General features: G+C 35.8%; 1 protein-coding gene across 5 annotated transcripts in view; it reads left to right on the top strand.

Annotated features, from left to right (window-relative positions):
* The window catches only part of ATE1 (arginyltransferase 1), an 84,667-nt gene that overhangs the window by 17,188 nt on the left and 48,151 nt on the right, over nt 1-19,328 (top strand). For all 5 annotated transcript variants that reach the window (XM_075026539.1, XM_075026537.1, XM_075026538.1 and 2 more), the window contains 3 exons: nt 6,498-6,530; nt 13,061-13,242; nt 17,894-17,993. In XM_075026539.1, coding sequence (XP_074882640.1) covers nt 6,498-6,530; nt 13,061-13,242; nt 17,894-17,993 — 315 coding nt within the window. The remainder of the gene's footprint in view (nt 1-6,497; nt 6,531-13,060; nt 13,243-17,893; nt 17,994-19,328) is intronic.

The raw sequence follows: 19,328 nt of genomic DNA, 5'->3' as shown, positions 1-19,328 counted from the left end.
TGTGTCAGAAAAGCAGGGAGGACTTTGCAGAACACAAATCACCTGGAAGATGCTATGATCTAACTCTATCCCAGCTTCAGGATGATTAACAAAGTATGTGGAAATATGTATGTAAATGTTTCGGTACATATTGCCACCTGCATGTCTTTTGTGTTTTATACGAAGTGTCAGAATGTATTTCTTGGTATTTAAGTGATAGATACAGATGTGGAACTGTGTAGCTCTGGAGGCAGATTTTAAATGAAATGAATACAGTGAGAACATTTCTTCTTGGCCCTTTCATCCCAAGAAGGAAATTTTTTGATCCCAGTGATCTAATCAATGGCTAATTTAGATAGAATAGGGGATATCTCTAGCAGCTCTTTGTAATGAAGTATCATCTCACCAGAGGCATTGCATTTCTGACCCAATGTTGTCTTTTTTTTAAAATGCTTCCAGAAGTCAATTATAGAAGCTGTCAGCATATTTTATAGACACACTCACATTAGTGCCTATCATTCCAAATGGAGTTTTACATATAACATATTGTCATGTAAAAATTTGAAATTAAGCATTTTTTTTTCTTCCTGCCTCTTCTCTAGGGAACTTTGTGATTGATCTGGGTGGTTTAAAACACTGATACAATACACCTAGTCCATTAATGTGATTTTTAGGCTTTAAGTCTTTTTACAGTAGTATTTGTCTTTAAGAAACACAGCTGAAGTGTAACTGAAACAAGCTATGTGGCAGCTACACAAGTTAAAAAACATTTCCATAAAAGATCATAAAAATTCTACAGTAGTTTCCAGAAAGAGCAGGAGTGAACAGTTTATTGCTGTTTAGACCTTCTGAAGCAAATGTTTTATTTAACTTTTCATGAGTGTTTTATAATCACAAACTTGTAGAAAAATAGTGTGTGTCTCCTTTTCCTTAGCAAAGCTAGCTGGACCCTCTCTTTGCTTTGTGCTTAACTAAATATTTGTCTTGGAAGAAAAGAATTTCACAACTCACAAAAGATACACTGTTTGAAAAGGTGCAAAAAATTACTGAAATAGGTACAGTGCTTTTTTTCTTTCCTTTTTTTTTTTTTTTTTTTGAAATTGCCTCCCAGAAATCCACTTGAACTAATATAGAAAACTGAGTAGTCTGGGAAGTGCAAAGGAGCGTGTTCTGATTGGAAAAGCTGGTATCAGCAGCCAGTTGCAAACTTTTAGGTCTGTCTCTCTAACCTAGTTTCCTCTTTCTTTTTTTATTTTCTAGTGAGAGAACGCTTAAAAAAATCAATAGCCTTTGTGGTTATTTTTAACCTTCTGTAGCTTGCTTGGCAGCCATACGTTTTTTGAATGCTCTTGAATTAGTTCTTTTATCATTTTGGTTGATGGCAGCGCTAATCTGATGATTGACTCTTCGTGGTTGACTGCTGCCGCGACAGAACGTCTCACTGCAACGAGTTTGCATTTCAGGTCTCTGATAACGCTGACTTAAAGACTTGGAATGAGTACTTCTCTATCAGCCTGATTCCTTCTGCTTACTTGTGTGGCTCTTGTGACTGTAGTGCCATGGAATCATGGATTTTATTCTCGAAGTGCCTGTAAGCCAAAGAATTTAGGCATCCAGACAATTAAGTAACTTGTCCATAGTCATATTATTTCAGTTCAAATTCTTTTTGCATCACAGTTTACATTGTTCTTCCTGATTTTGATATTGAGTTTTCTATGTAAATCCATATAAAATTAAAAAAACTTTACTGTAAGACTGACAAATCTCCATTATTATGAGAGTAATTTCTTCTGAGCAGACAAAGCCACAGTGACTTTTGTCACTCAGTAAGGGAATTGAAATTCTAATTCTGAAATGTACATTCTGTCCCATTAGCAGTTATTTCTATTTTGTTAGTCCAATTCTTGCACTGAAAACTACATTTGAGACATACATTTAAACTTTAAATCCCCTCTTTCCTTATGTACTATGTTTTGAAGGCTCTTTCTTCACCTTTGAGTCTGTGGATATCTCTGAAACTGTGTTTTGTTAGCATTCTTATATTTTTGTAAGTCACTGTTGAAAATGCTATTAGAACCAGCCCTAGAATAAGTGTCTGATTCCTCTGCTAACTTAGCTGTAGTATATTGCCCGCTTCAAGGTTAGTGGGATAGTTTGGCACCATCTTTCCTTGTAAACATGCTACATTTTGTCCCATTTTCCCCGATTTTTACAAAAAGTTACAGAATTTTGTTCATTTTCCAGCTTAATTTCAATCTGTTTTCCTAGATAGTTTCTTTTTATTGTTTTGTTTGTTTGTTTGGGTTTTTTTTTGGGGGGGGGGGGTCATTTAACAGCTGCTTCTAGTCTTACTGAAAAGTTTGACTACTTTTTAATTGTTTATTTTTTACTTTTTTCACTCCACAACTTTCTGGTTAATATTGATTCTAGTCTATTTTGGCTAGAGAAGATTATTTCAATTAAAATATGGCAGCCCAATGCACAAAATAAATCCTAACACATGTCCTAGAACAAAGTGTGCTTATGGCTACAGACCAAGTTCTTTAAAAAGTGAACTGCCTTAGAAACAATTTTTGTTGATGAACAAGGAAGAGTTAATGTTTGAGAGCAAAAACCTGTTTATTGTGAACCTGTAAGAAGTGCCAATGTCTTGAAAGTAATGGAGCTCAAAAGGGAGACATCACTCCTTTCTTTGGTGGTGGCAGGATGTCCTGCAGGGTTTGCATGAAGCTGAGAGGAGCTGGATAAAACAGAAAAAGAGTTTGACCTGGAAAGGAGGTTCTAGAGAAGAAAACCCCAATTTTAGCCCTTTGTTTTTCCCTGTGTATCTAAAATACCTAAAGATCGCCCTACTTGAGGAGGAGAAACTCTGTATAAAATGAATATATAGGGAAGATGCCAGGAGCCCTGTGCAAAGAATGTAATCTTTTCATGGCTCGTTTCTGTTAGTGGGTACACTAAGATTTGTTTGGCCACTTTTATTTCCCAAGAAGAGGAAGCGTTCATTATGTTCATCTTGGAAACAGGGGAAGGAAGAGAGAGTAAACCGGCTTGATACACCTGAGGGTGTTAAACTGGAACTGCAGGTTTTATGACTTGGTTCTGTATGGAAACTCGTAACTTTTTTTTTTTATTATTTTATTATTAATCCTGGCACCTTTATGAAAAACAAAACCAAAACAATAACCAACACGTTGGTTTATTTTAATCCCATTCAGAGATTAGATTAAAAAAAAAAAACAACCAAAGGCCCAAATCCCATATCCATTCCTCACCCCTCCTTTACTCAAAGGAAAAGGGCAAATACTCTGTTTTCCTTGACAGTGAATTACAAATATGAGCAAACTCCAATACTGTCAAAAGGAAAATTAGAAATGAATGTCCTTCTGTGATGTCTTCGCACTGAAGGCCTCAGATAATTTTAGTTACTGGTCATGACAGCTCAAAGCTGTTTTTTCCTGAGAAGGCTATGATGTCATCATGTGACATCAGTAACCCTTGCTTTCAGAAAGTTACTGAACTAGCAGGTGAAACCCATTCAGGTTTAGCATCTGAATATCTTCCCTCACCTGTAAAAGGAAGCAGGTCTTAACACTCTAGTTTTATTACAGTTTTTTAAAGCTGCGCATGTGCTTTTACTAGAGCGAGTAGCTCTGAGTTAAAACAAACCTTCCTTTCTTTTTTTTTCTGCCTTTTCCCCCCCTTTGATTTAATTCTCAGTGATGTGTTCCTCTCTTAGTATTACTAATAATGTTTGAACTTATTTGCCATTGTTCTGTTGGTTCTTTTTGGCAATTGTAATTAGCTTGCACCAAAGCAAAAATGTTGTGGATTTTGTATATCTTATATAGTTTTTAAAAGACTAAAGTTTATGTAATTCAGTTTGAAATTAAAATTAGAAAAGCATAACTTTGTGAAAGGAATTTTAATTGTGCTTGTGTGACAGATTGAGTTATTTTACATGCAACACCAGCTTTTGACTGTACTTCTTTCATGGTTTATTGAATCAGTTTTGAATTGTGCTCATAATAATCTTGCAGTATTAAGTGAGTTTGTTAATTTAGAAACTGAATCTTACATTTACTTCAGTTTAAATAAATGTATAGACTATGTGTATTCTTAGGTGATGATGAAAGTGCTGTGGGTTTAGGGGTGGGAGGGGAGAGTAAGGGTTGAGAAGATAACAGCAGAGGTCAGTGGATCTAAAATATGTATTAAATTCTCCAGCTCTATGTGCCAATTAAATTCTTCCTTAAAAAACCCCCCACAAACCCACAACAAAAAATTGTTGGGTTTTGGGGTAGTTGTTTCTTAATTGACTTTAGAGAAGATTCACAGTCTTCTGAAGTTTTCTAGGACTTAAGAAAATTGTCTAACCTGAGAACTTTAGCAAGTCAACAGGTGAAATATGTAACAAGACTTGCAATGATTTTTTCCCCCAGAAGATTGTGATACAAATTCAAGTACAGTTAAGAATTTTTTTTCAGCCAGCAGTATAGATAGCTGTAACAGTACGTAATCCCCTAGCAAGCAGCAGTTATGCTCAGGTAGACTTAAAAAGTCCTCCCTCACCCCCAAAGCCAAGGGATTGTACAGCAGAGCCTGGAGAATGGATAAAACTATTTGAAAAGTGTTGTTGGCTCAGTTTTCTCACCCATAGGGTTTAACTTGCACTATAAAGCTAAAGTTACAGATTAAGAACTATTGGGGGTCTTCTGACATGAAAATTAGTAACACATGGTTTATTTTTTCTGAAGCCTGCACATTCTAAAATCACTGGCTGTAAGGACTGATGCACTCGCAGTATAGGAATTTGTAACTGTTCCTTTTTTTTTTTTTAATAGGAATGTAATAATTCAAATTTTTAATTACTTTTTTTCCTCTTTAAGTATTACCTTTTTTTTTCTCATTCTCTCTCCCTATCCACCAAATCAATAAAAATTCTAAAATGTAATTAATATATTGCAGTCATTTGTTTTTCCAAACTCTGAGTAATTTAGAGGGGTTGTGACTAAATCTGAATGGTTAATTACAGAAAATGCACAATCCCCTGTCTTCACCAGCACCTTACAGAAATTCAGTGTTCTTCCGTAAAGTCTGTGTCCAAAGGTTTATCATTCATCTGTAGATCAGTTGCTGCTATGTGTTTGAGGGGGAAAAGTCTGAAATATGGCTTCTGCAAAGTCTTGATTCTTTTAGCATCAACAGATACAATTTCTTAGAGGCACAATCTTAGAGAAGGTTAAGGTTGTGTTCACTTTGAGCTACAATGAGAATGGTCCAGTTAACGTTTGCAGATGAATATATGTATATGTATCTACCAGAGGCTTTTTATTTCTAAAATGTGCTTTATAGCACCTTCTGAAGAAAAGAGAAAGTTTTAATTACTTAGGCTGTATATGGTACTCTGTCCTAAGTCAGCAATTTACAATATTGGACTTTTTATTGTTGCCTGCCTTCCTCTCCTCTCCTTCCTTGGGAAAAATGGGATAACTGACAAGTAATCAACCCATTTTTTGTATTCCCCTTTAAATAGAATAATCTTCTTTAATTAAGCTCAGAAATCCATAGAATTCTTGAAAACAATGATGTTTTGTAGGTGTCCATATATATTCTTTTTATCAAACTTTTAATTAAAAGTTGCTTTTTACTATTACTTTACAGTTTGGGAACTGCTGACTTGTAATAGCTGGATGATTTAATAAGAGGTGGAATTAAACCATGTAACACGTGCTACGTTTTTAACAAAGGAATGTTTTAGGGTTAAATACATGCCAGAACTTTGTGACATGTTTAATGTGGAATCCACCAGTAAGGAAGTATTTGTATCAAATAAGTAAATGATGGTAAAGAAATAATTATTACATTTTATTACTCTTAGAATCTTGAACAAGCTCCAGCTCATTAAAACCTTCCCCTTTTTGGTTGATTGCAGCACATCATTTTGTATTGAGTAAAGAATCTAGGTTTGAAAATGCTTGCACTTTCAGGAAGTTGATTTTTTTTTTCTTCTTCTTCTTTATAATTAAAATGGGCTTGTTTATGATTTTGAATGTAAATAGACTTAATCGATTTATATTAAGAGATATGAGGGCCCTAACCCCCTTAATGATGGGGCAGGTACCAATGGAACAGTGGGAAAAGACTCCCTGTTGCAGGCAGTCACAGAGGAGGGTAATGTGTAATTTAAAATAAAGGACAGCAGAAGCAGACCTGTATTAGATGGTGATAATTCTTTCATATCACATTTTAAAAAATCTTCTATTTTATAGAAAGGAAGTACTTTGTATAGTTAATTATTGTATCTATTTGCTCTTCTAAATAGAATGTGGGGATTTGTGGAAATTTTATTTTAACTCTTAAAATCTGATAGTGTTTTTCAAATATATGGTTTTGAAAGAGTGTATTTGATTGTTAATGTATCCTGAAGTACTGCTAATATTTTTCTTCTTTTTCTGCTTTGCATATTTGGACTGTCTTCTTGGGCACATATTTCTGATAAATCTACTTTGATGCAGTTCACACGATTCCTCTGTAATTCTCCTCTGGAGGTATGTATTCATTCTAGATGCTAGTTTTGAAATTAATGTATTCTTTCCTCTTCACACTACATAGACATCAAACCGTTATGGTATCGGTGGTATAGATAGGTGTCACAGTATTTGCATCATCACCGACTGGTAAGGAAGATAGCACTGTATTTTCAAAGGAGTCTGAGGACTCCTTTGCTGGATAATAAGCTGGATAATAAGCCACCACTGAATTTCATATCACTGCGTTAAGAGACAGTAGCAGAAAATGCTGTGTCTTTTCTGTTCTTGATTTATTTCTGTGAAAGAAAAGAATATATTACTAAATAACTTGCTAAACTTGCATTTGACTACAGTCTGAGTTAAAAGTTTAGGAGAGATGCTGTTGCTTCATTTAAAGTAAGCAAACTGCTACGAATTTCTTGCACTTTCGTTCTTGTTAGTCTTAAAGAGTTAAGTACCGCGTGACTGTAATGAAATTGTCAGGTTATAGTAATTACGCTAGTAATTTGATATGTTGCAGTTTGAATGAATCCATGTGTGGAGAGTTTGTTGCTTTTCTCTGCTGAGTCCACTGGCCTTTACATTCCTGAAAGCTGAAGAGTAATAGAGCTCATTAGACTTTATAGGAAAAGGGCTTTTATCACCTCGTCAACTCAGGCAGCAGACTGCCATTATATTCTTAATTTTGTATGGCTACGTTGATGTTGATGCACACTTCCCTGCCAGGTTTATACCAGTATTGTTTCTTACAGACACTTTTTATTGACATTTTGAAGCTTGAATTAAATTTTGTGTGGCACCACTACAGATGTCTTCAATTAGATGAAGTTAAATAAAAGGGGTTGTATATCAGAGGCCAAGGGATTCTTGAAATTCTTTATTCTGAAACAGTTGCCACAAGCAAATCTAGTAGTGTGTAGTCTGTTTACTCTTTTGAACAAAAAAAATTTAAAATGAAATTTAAACCTTACATGATTTTGATTTGTAATTTGTTGAATTTTTAATATTGTTATTAGCTGCAAATAGTATGAACACCCAAACGCTTCTTGTCTTTTTTATTTCCTCATTTTATTATTCTGTTTAGTTTCTGTTTTGGGTATGGGCTCTCGCACAAAAAATGAATAGTTTAAAAAAATGATACAGTATGTAGTAGCAGAAAATTTTCTAGCAGTAAACAGGATAATGTAGAGAGAACTGTTTGTTTGTTTTTTTTTTTTTTTTTTATTTAATCAGCCTTTTGTCCTAGAAACTACCTTTAGACATTTGCCATTTTACTACTTCACATGTGCAAATGCTACCTTGTTTGGAGAGGTTCAGTTATGATGGTTCAGTATAGGAGACTGGCATGCAGGAGTTTTAGCGAAAAACCAGTGTGGCCTGGTACCCTGTTATTGCCAAGGTGAGAGTGTTTATGGAAGAAGGGCACAGGGAAAATCTTGACTGCTCAGGGTGATTCCTAGTTTTTTGGTGCTTAGTGAGTTAGGGGGTTGCTCTGGGCCAGTGGTTCTGTTGGCGTCACTAATAGTCTTCTCTGTGTTTGTCCTTCCCAAGTTGTTCCATGTCGTTTTGATACAACAGTTGGAATGAGCCTCAGCACTCGGATGTGCCATGGCATTATGCAGTCAAATGACGATTTTGTTTTGATTTTGTTTTCAAATCCTTCTCTGATTGCTCTTTAGTCTTTTTCCATCTTGACTGATGCTAAGCATTAAATTGATGATTTCATAAAACTGCTCTCAAAAGCATCTTTTTGAGAGAATTGCTAATTTATACCCATTGTTTTGGATGAGTATATAGCAATATTTTTCCCCCCATGCATTTATGTTCCATGCATTTAAGAACATTTGATATTTCCTCTGCCTTTTTAATCACTCGGTGTTATGGGATCTTTCTGTAGTTATTTACGCTCAGCTCTTGTTTAACCATCCTGAACACTTTTAATTCATCAGCTCAGTTTGCTGCAACATTGTTCAGTTTTTCAGTAATTCACCTACTAGTATGGAGAACAAAATAGATGCAGCGTGATGGAAAGTGAGCTGCTTGCCATTGTGTAAATGGTCATTTGTTCTCACTTTGTTTCCTGTTATCTATATTGAGATGCTTTTGAATTCTAAAGAATTGAAAGACATTTGTGAATCTAGATCTTTGCTGTTTGAAAAGCACAGCAGCTTCTGCTCTGCATTATTTTGTTTATTGAAATGTGTTAATTTTTAGGAGATCTAATAACAAATGCTACTGTTCCAGGTCTGTAATTCCCAGGATCACCTTCTGTGAATGTCGTATTTTAGTCACAATCAATGCACTGTTCAGGACTAAATCAAAACTCATCTCGTTTAGAGATCTTGGCAAATTGCTTTTTTACTTATAGTGGTGTAGACATCACCATGATGTCTACATGGTGATAGTCAAAGTTTCTTGCTACTGAAGTCCTTTGTATCTTCACAGCTCCACTAATCTTTTTAGCGTTTTAAGCTTACTATCACTGTCGTGATTAAATAGTTGACAGTATAGCTCAAACACTGTACTTTTCCAATAAGATACAGATGTTAACTCTGTAGACAGTGTCTCACATTTTGTTGCAGTGGGTTGATTTACTTTATTTTGATACGGAATCACAGAATTGTTCAGGTTGGAAGGGACCTCTTGAGATCACCTAGTCCAACCCCCCTGCTTGAGCAGTGTCGGCTAGAGCAGGTTGTCCAGGCCCATGGGTTTTGAATATCTCTGGGGATGGAGACTCCACAGGCTCTCTGGCCAGCCCGTGATGCTGTTTGACCACCTTGGTTAAAACCTGTTTCCTTCTGTTCAGATTGAATTTCATGTCTTTTAATTTGCATGCATTGCCTCTTGTCCTGTTAGTGGTAACTACTGAGAAGAATCTGGCTCCCTTATCTTCATTCCCTCCCATCAGATTTTTCTACATATTGATAAAACCTCCCCACGTCATCTGTTCTGGAGGCTGAAGAGTCCCAGCTTTCTCAAGCTCATCTTATACAGCAGATGCTTAAGCCCCTTAATCATCTTTATGGCCCTAGTGGACTTGCCACAGTAAGTCTGTATTTTTCTCGTACTGGGAAGCCCAGCACTGCACCCAGCACTGCCGATGCAGCCTGACGAGTGCTGAGCAGAGGAAAGCTCACCTCCCTCGACCTGCTGGCAGCGCTCTGCCTGGTGCAGCCCAGGATGCTGTTGGCCCTTTTTTCTGTGAGGGTGCTTTTTTAAATGAAAACATGCAGTGCTACCTCTCTGCTGACAGAGCCTATAGTTGTAGGCTGCTTTCACAGCATCTCCACTAATCCCTAATGAAAGGAGAAAGTAGTACTGAAAAGGAAATATGTTGCTAACCAAGAGATAGAAATCTACCATATGGTAGGTTGTGTATGTGTGTGCCTTTGGGAAGGAAACTGCTGGAATTAATCACTTCACTTATTCGGCAAATAATTTCCACTGGAGTGTAGAAGTCAGGGGTTTCCTGGCTTTTTTTTTTTTTTCTTCTTTGTGTAAGGGATAGCATGGATTTCATATCTTCCTCCTCCCTCCATGCACAGCGGAGGGTAAAATGGAAAAGTTCAAAATAGGAAATTTCATGAAACCTTCCAGAGAAAAATAATCATGCAGTTAGTATAGTCAGGACTCACTTTTGGTAAGCAAGTATGCAGTGCCTTCTGCAGTTGCACACTGATCTGGCATGTGGGTTAACAAGTGCAATTTCCATAGTAGTAATAAAGTAGTAAAACATCTCTTAAAAGTAAAGAGAAAGACCAACGTGCTTTGAAGAAAATTGAGCACTTTCCCCATCATTGAAGTTCAATTAGAAGCAGTTACTACATTGAGGTGTTCTAATTGGAGCAATATGTAATACCAGTTGCTATTAAATATTTGAATTTTAATAATGCTTTATAAAATATGAGCAATCAAATGTGTTCACAGAATCATTAGCTAGCAGAATATGAAGACAGGCAGAATTCACATGTGATGGAATATATTGTATATCTGTCTGTATTGTAGTCTAAACACTGGAGAGAAAATGACTTGTTTTAATTTTTTTCCTGGATTAAGTTCTTATTTTTTTGATTGTTTCAATATCATCAGATTATAACAATTCATCGTATTGAATTTTGAGTGTAAATTGTTAATTTTAAATGAATTGATCCCTCTGGATTGATTCCAGGGCTAAGTTGTGATTTCGGGTAGATAAGGTAAGCCCTTTCCAGTTGGGCTTGCTCACCTGATGTCACTGGTATATTTTACATCACCTTTGGCAAACACAGTCCCAGGTGGACATGTCAGTAGTGTGAAATGGTATAACCTGCTTCAGGAAAATGTTTCATATTCTAGACCTGTTTCATGTCAAACTGCCTGGATGGTGCATGAGAAACCAAGTTAAAGGAGCCAAGTATTCATTGAGAAGTTGGAGAAAACATACTTGCAAGCATTACAAAGGATTACATTGTATCAAAACTTCTGAAGGAGGAGGAAAATGTTACTCTGTTAAAAAATGTTATTTGCTTAATGTAATGGAGATCCCTGAACGTTTTGCCTGAAATCAGTGCTGTGCTTATTATGTTTGTTGCAGAACATAGCCTCTTTTATGTTCATGACATTTTGTTGTAATTGCATTAGTGAAATAACTGTAGTTTATACTTTACTAGAAGTTCTTAACTGATGCTAATACTTCAGTTTGCAGAGGTCCAGTGACCGAACCCATGCAATGCTGTTCAGAGGTTTGGGGTCACACACAGACACAGCATTCATTTAACTTCAGAGGACTTTGCTTTGAGTGAAAATCTTTTCCATGTTGGCTTAGACTATCTTTTTTAACATTCATGAAATCCTATATGATGAGTTTTTGACAAAGAAAGAAAATCTGTTTTAATGGAAACTTATTTAAGCAGGTCTGTGTTATATTACCAATCACATTTCCCCTTGGCTTGCAGGAGATGTTTCATTTTTTCTGTCACTGGCTGCACCCTGGTAGCTGAGAAGAGAACTTAACCTGTGCTGAGAAATCCTTAGAGAAACTCTCTTACTTGACTGTGTCCCAGCTTAAAAGTTTTACTACTGACCATGTGATTTTGTTTGGCTCTGCTGAAACGTTGATGATATTGTATGAAACCATAACTGCTGAATAAGTAGGCTTTACCTGAATGAGAAGAAACCCAGTTTACTATGCTAGTATCCGAGTCTAATATCCTTGTATACTGCAGATTGAGCTCTCAAATGTTTGATTGTTTCACTTTTACAGTATCTGTAGCTCCATATCTACTTTTATGCTATATAACTATATAAAAATGCAAACATTTTATTATACAGCTTTTATTTTGGGCCTTATTGGTTGGGTAAGTCAGTTGAAATGGTTTTTGTTCACGTGATTGATTTCTTTTGACACATGTGGTACCAATTAGAGTAACTTCTACTGCCCATCATCTCTTCGGTCTGCGCTACTGTATCAAAATACTTGATTAAACCCACCTTCTGTTGTTGTAATGCAAACCAGTTGGTAATAGTAGGCAATATTGTCAGATTTATTGAGTGAGAAGCAGCTTTCTGAAGATCTGGCAATGCAGTGAAAAACATGACTAGATGGATAATTAAGTTGAGCAGAGTGGAATTCAGGATTAAAGTAAACTTGACATGGGAGAAAATGGCATGCCAAGGTTGGTTGTGTAATACAGTTTAAATGAGGAGATCATTTTCTTCTTTATTTGAAGCATCAGTTTCTGGCTCTAGGTACTTCACGCCGTCCGGAGACATACTTCACTGCATGTCCAAAACTGCAGCGCACAACGATAGCGAGGTCCTTAGTGTTTTTTGCAGAAGATGCTCTGATGTGGGCTGACAAAGATGTTCCACAGATTTTGTTGCAACACAGATTTTCAGGTTCTTAGATAAAAGGTGTTTCGTTGGTCATAAAGAGTAAACCGCACATGAAGAGTAAGCTATTCAGTCCTTTAATAAATGCTTTTCTCAAGCAACTTTAATGGCCACTCTGAAAAACTGAATTTTGGTGGCCATAGTGCTTCCAGTGCTTGGGGGCATCGGGGAGAGAAGAGGTAGGGTCCTTGCAGTGACAGAAAGTGTTGGAGGAACTAGGCAGTCACAGCCAGCTTTGGGAAGCACCAGTATAGTGAAATGTCTGTGTTTCACCTCTCTGTCTTCAGGCTTCATCTCTTGTTGAAAAGTAGGTCAAATTAAAGAGTATCTGCAGAATTTGTTTGCATGTAATAATACATTAATAACTTGATGAATCATGTTGTTTTATCATGTCAGTACTATAAATACTAGATGGCAGAGGCTATTTGCAGATTCATGTTTGGGATGCGTGATATGTAGAGTTTACTGCTCATAAGTAGAGCAAAATCACAAATGATACAGTGAACTAACATTATTTTCCCTGGTTCTCAAATTCATTTTTTTCATTTTCTAAACACAGATAGCAGGAGTAATTTCTCACAGTATTTACTTTTTTGTTAAAATTCTTTCTAAAATGTTTTTATACTGAAAGTCTATCTGTCAGACAATTACACCCCCCTTTTGTTTTTGCTTAGGCAGAGAATGCACCAAATGGACCAGAATGTGGCTATGGTTCTTTCCACCAGCAGTATTGGCTGGATGGGAAGATAATTGCTGTTGGTGTAATCGATATCCTGCCCTACTGTGTGTCCTCCGTCTATCTGTACTATGATCCAGACTATTCTTTCTTATCTTTGGGAGTCTACTCTGCATTACGGTAAGAGGACATTTTTGTTATCTGGTTAGACATAATAGTAAGAATTGATACTTGTTCCTAAACTTAAGCTTTTATTTCCAGTCTAAACAGATACTGGTAACACTATCTCTAGCAAAGTATTTGCGTTGGGTTTTTTTTTAATTCTCTGCAGTTGGTTGCATTCCAAATAAATTTTTAGTTGTCATCCTTGAATAGGGATGTATCATTCTAGTTAGCTAAATAGTTTTAAAGATTAAAAACCACTCAGAAACTAAATGCCTAGTTTTTATTGCCCCTGAAAATAATTTAGTATTGCTTGGTTTCAGCAGGTAAAGCCCCTTCTTTGTCTGAATAGATGTAATTTTTCCTTTGGCCTATTTCTTAGCCCAGTCACCAAATGAAATTAATCACTTTTATAGTTTTATGCACATTGAGATCATAAATAATAGAGTACCTAAAAGCCGTTGTCTTCTGAATTAGTAGTCTCCTGCTGTACTAGAACTAAGTATATTTTTCAGGTATGTTAATCTCATTATCTTTGTCTTTAGCAAGCCTGATGGAGAGAGTGATCCCATGAATTTTAAAGCCTTAAATTAACTATGAACCTAGTCTTGCAAAACAGTAGGAATAGTGAGTAATGCTTTTCACTGTGAATACGACTTGCACGCTAAATTGCAAGTTACTGTTTTTCCTCCTTAAGCAATTTTATGGTTGCATTATAATTATAAGGGAAAAAAAACCCTAAATGAGTGGAAATATTTGTGCATCTCAATTTTTTTCTTAGCTTTTTTGCTTCTCTGTAACATGAAGTAAGCTGGTCACAGATGTGGTATTCCCAGGGAGGTTCTCATGAAGCAACTGGGTTTGAACCTCATGCCAGACATGTCTATTTTCAAGTTTCCCTGGGTGTGAGATGTTCTAGAATAAGTCTTTACCTGTTGAGATTTGCACTACACACCTTCAGATGTGAAAGAAGTGCTAAATCATGAGATTCATCTTTCTTCTTTCTCCAAGGCATCCTGTTGAGAGACCTCTTCTCTATAGGTGGAGCTTCTTAGCTAAACGTTGAGTATTACCCACCAGGATGGGTAAATGTCACATGACTTTTGAAATATGTATAGCACAAACACTATTTTTAGGATCTTTTGTTTTCCTAAGAATCTTTTTTTTTTCTTTGTTTCTTTTTTAATTCTCCTTTTGGGTGTATTCTTCTCTCTGTAGTGGTGAATTTTGTGATTTCTGCATAATCTTTACATGAGTTGTTCAAATGCATATGTCAAAGGGTTTTTCCCACAAAGTTCACTGTTAAGTTTCTGACATCAGTCTAATGGTTTATTGCTGCTGAAATGAAGTGCTGCAATAACTCGTCTCCATCTCTGCTATATGCTGGGCTTCTAGAAACCATATATTTAGCTGGTTTAATTTACTGATCAGAAGACTGTTTGCTTTAGCAACCTGGTTAGTGAGCTTAGTTGGCTCAGTGGAGAACCTGTTAACACCAGAGCTAGTCCAAGAGTTGTGCTGGAGCCACAGTGTGCAGCTGAGAATGTCTAGGGAGTGAGAGAGCAGGACTTCCTCCCGCTCTCTGGTAAGCTCTTAGATCAGTTAAGTCCTAAAGTGCAATTTCTCCAAGTATGTCACCTTTAATAAGAGCTGGTAACATTGCCTTCCTGTTGGCTTTCCCCACATTGTTCTAGAATGGTTCTTTATGATGGAGAAACTGTAGAATCATGGAAGTATTTAGGTCAGAAGGGACCTCTGGTTGTCATCTGGTCCAGTTCCAGAGCAAATCAGGGCTAACTTCAAAGTCATCATGAGCATTAATGTAGCTGTTGCTGTAGCATCTCCAGTGGTCTCTGTCTAAAAGAGTCTGAATTGTTGTTTTTCTGAGGCATTCAGTGGCACTGGCGATTTTATAAAACTAATCAGAATTAACAAATGTAGAAAAAATGTTGGAACTCCTGTGATTTAGAATTGATCTTTTTTCTGTCTATTAGTGGTCTAGATTTTTAGAAATATTTTATTACATATGCTAGATACTTGAAATTAGACTGATTATTTTTCATGCAAGGTGAGCAATAACATAAAATACCAAGTCCTCTTAAGAGTTGTTTTTTAGTATTTGTATATATCACATTACTTTATGTAATGATAGACTGACATAATCCATGCTTATGAATTCTTGAACTGATTTTAAATTTTCTACATAATAAATTTAAAACTTTGTCGGCACAACATGCGTGCATGGCTCAACTAGTGAAAAAGCAGCTTATAAATTCTGCAGCATTTAAGGCAATAAAAATGAGTTCCCAACAGTCTTAGAGGGAGCCAACCTTGTCCTTCTGTCAAAAGTGGGAAAAAAACCTTGAGAGTTAGGGAGGATTTAGGATGTTGCAAAGGAATCTGATAGCTTCAAAGCTGTTGCCAATTTTACTCTGAGGAGGTTAAACTGCATTGCAGTGCTGTCACTTCCACTTCATGATACTTTGAGAATTTTTGATGCTGAGTCGTAGAAAGGATGGGATTTGAAGATCACTTGAAATATGTAGGCATGTAAGTAAAGAATGAGGGGGGAAGCTGCTACTTGTGAAATATCAGTCTTACCAAAGGAAAAAAAATCATGAAGAAATATTGAGTGATTCTTATTCTTATTTGCAGGAAAAAGTGAAACCTTCCCCCTACTACCTAAAATCATGAATAGTAGACAACCATAGTATTCATAACCTTTATTTAGTAGGAGGATGAATACTTGAACTTCTTTTGGAATTGGGTTATATAGCACTGAAATACTAAGTCTGAATTTTGTATTATGAAATGAATATATATCTTCCTCACTAGTTGGCTACTCTTGCCAAGTGCAAACAGCCATTATAACTCTTTAGATACATACCATAACTGAAAACTTTACAATAAGGTAATTGCAAGTCTGTAGTCCCTTTTCCATAGGAAAGATTTAGGCAGAAAGAATGCAGGTAGATGTTTGTTATGCCATACGGTGACACCTCATGGCTGCTCCTGGTGTAAAATGATGGAGTTGGAGGATTCTCTTACCTTGGATCACAGCATACACTCCTGAAAAGCAGAAAGAGAAGGAAGTTTTAGCATCCCCACAATAAAACTCTGCCTGGAGTGGGGTTGGCTGAATAGATAAATGGAAGATAGAGCTAGAACTTGAGTTAAGGGTCCTTACCAAAGGCATATCACTGGAGACTGTAGTACATGCAAAGACAGTGGCAGTAGTTCCAAGCAAGCTAGCTTTAGTATCATGTGCACTAATTCACTTGCACGAAGCTCTGTTGCCCATAGTAAGACTTGCTGCTGCAGCCCAATTTTTACCCCGTTACATCATGGTCTATTTACTTCACTTTCTGTTCAGTTTGAGTAATTTTGTTTTATTAGATCAGATAGTGTAGTCCAATTGGAAAGAGTGTTTAAGAGATTTTGAAATGCAAAGATAATGTTTTTTCCCTGTAGTGTTCCAGCTTTTTGAATTGCAGAAAGGCATTTGTTTAATTAGGTCCAGGATAATCTGCATGAAAGGGTAAGTTTGTTTAATTTCATGCCATGTCATAAAGATTATGTATATGAAGTGCATGTTTGTACATTTTTGGTAGTACATAAATCTCACTTCTGGAATCTGTTATACTTACCTGGATTTTCAGATATGGAGTAACTTATTTCTAGACATTCTCCTCTTTTTGAATGGATGTATGTATAGATACAGAGTTATAATGAACTCGTGATGGTCTCAGCAAACTACATGCAACTGAAATGTTAGGAAATGTTAGGTTTTCAGTACATTTAAACATCCTTATTACTAACTTAATATTAAGTGATAAAAAAACCCCATTATTTGTACATGCTTCCTATATGCATGTGCTCATAATCCTCTCATCCCTTCGACATTGAAAGTAAGAACGAACATACATGTTTTATCAAATTTGTTACAAAAGTGAACTGCAAAGTTACAAATACTGTAAAAATGAGCATTATAGTGGAAATACTGGCTGAATCTTTGTAATAATACTACTTCCCTTGTGCTAGTATAATAAAAAGCAAACTTATTTTGGAATATATTGACACTTCTTTTTCAGAATAAATGAGAAAATCATATAATCAAACATGGGATGGGTGAAAAATACCTTTTGTTGCATAAAGATGGATGTTTTTACATGTAAATTGCTAGAACACAAATAATAGAACAAACAAGAGGCTTATCTTTGAAGCTTATTTTTTAAAAATACCCTGTTTCCTGAGCCACGTTTGCCAGTCTGTGTACAATAGCTGGGCCAGATTTCTGTAGAATTCCAATGTACATGAATATTAACAAGAAACCTGTTAAATAGAGGCTCTTAGTCACTTTTATTTGAGTTTCAAGTTAGTCCATTGGCAGGACAAAACACAAAAATGAAAGTATTTTTAAGCCTGACATGGTGTTTTGCATTTTGGTGATTTGTTTGCTTGTGTTTTAAGCATTCATTTTCAGTTTATTGTCTTTGGGTTTCTTTAAGTATTAGTTTTGAGGTTATTATCTTCATTTTTTTATTTGATAGAAGCCTAGTCCTTTAAATAGGTCAAGAGCCAGGTAGCTGTAAAATATTTCAATATGAAGAGGTAAAATGAATGTAAGAATTGTATTCAAAAGTAATTAGTCTTTTCTTTCCTTTCACAGGGAAATTGCTTTTACTAGGCAACTTCATGAAAAAGCTCCTGATCTCTGTTTTTATTATATGGGTTTCTACATTCATTCATGCCCCAAAATGAGATACAAGGTAAAGTGTGTTTTTACTTATTTCCTTAGTGTACTATTATTCAAAGCATTTGACAGCGTTCATAGTAATATAATATTTTGTAATTGTCATTTTGGATTTTAATGTAGACTTTATATGGTTAAATTTGAACATTGGTTACTATTTAACTTGGCTTAGGATTTTTTTTTTTTTTTTTTAAATTTAGCTGCATGTGGTATTTATTACAAGTTGGCTTAAAAGCACTTCACATGGAGAGGTTTTCAAAGCTGTCAGATAATAGTTTGTCATTTGGTTACCTGGCTATCTCATGTTTATAGTGTATCTTCCAATAGACTAAAATTCTCCCTTTTTTAGGTTTGCATATTTGTGGAACTGTTGCTTAGTGACTATAGGCAGTGATAACATGCCTTCGTGGTCTTGGCTGTACTTGGGTTTTTCCTTTTTGTTTTTTTGTTAGCGATAAGGGACTTGCTCTGCCCATGAAACAAGCGAGAAGCTAGGTTAGCAGCAATTTTGAGCCAGGTAGCAGAAAAGAAACAAATCTGACTATAAGGACAAAAAGTGTCCCAATTCTGAAAGATAGCATTGCTAAGAAACTTTGGGTTCAGCCGCTTGTAGTAAGTTTTAGTAAAAACTTGAACTTTGTATGCATGGATTAAACAAAGCTCATACATGAGTTAATGTATTAAAGTAGCCAGCATACTACTTAAATATGAAGATTAAACGCTGTAAAACTGGGAGCTAACCTCCTTAGCCATTATACATTTGTATTGTTTATTATAATGTGATACCTCTTTTGTTGGACCTGTGCTGTTATTTGAAAATGATTTCATCAAGAATATAAATCTCACAGTGCTTCTAGTTTTCATTCTCAAATAATGGAAATTTAATAAATTGTAGTGGGAGTATAATTTTATGGTTTTTTCCACAGAAGCTCCTTTTCTTCCCTTGCTTATACTTAATGACTATCTGATATGACTGTGATTTGTTAGAATATACATTCTAGTCTTCCAGAAACCTATACATGTCAATGTGCTTAGGTAGTTAAGTGTGGCCCAGTATGAGAATTGCCAGGGCAGGGGATGGGGAGAAGAAGAAAGCCTATACACATATATTTAGAACACACACAATAGCAGGTAAGTAATGTTCTGTGTTGGGAGAGTAATAATTTAATAAATTAATTGCAAGGGTTTTTATTTTATTTTATATTTCTTTTCCCCTGTATATTTGTTTTGGAATTGGCCAAATGTAGCGCAATTGAAAATCAGGTTGACATTAATTCTGTAGTTCAACTTTACCCTCACTGAAATAGTACACTGGAAACTACTTTTAAAACTAAGCTCTGAAATGTGACAG

The sequence above is a fragment of the Buteo buteo genome, chromosome 4, assembly GCF_964188355.1.
Source record: "Buteo buteo chromosome 4, bButBut1.hap1.1, whole genome shotgun sequence".
NCBI classification, from domain to species: domain Eukaryota; kingdom Metazoa; phylum Chordata; class Aves; order Accipitriformes; family Accipitridae; genus Buteo; species Buteo buteo.
This window is presented reverse-complemented; position numbering and strand designations above follow the sequence as displayed.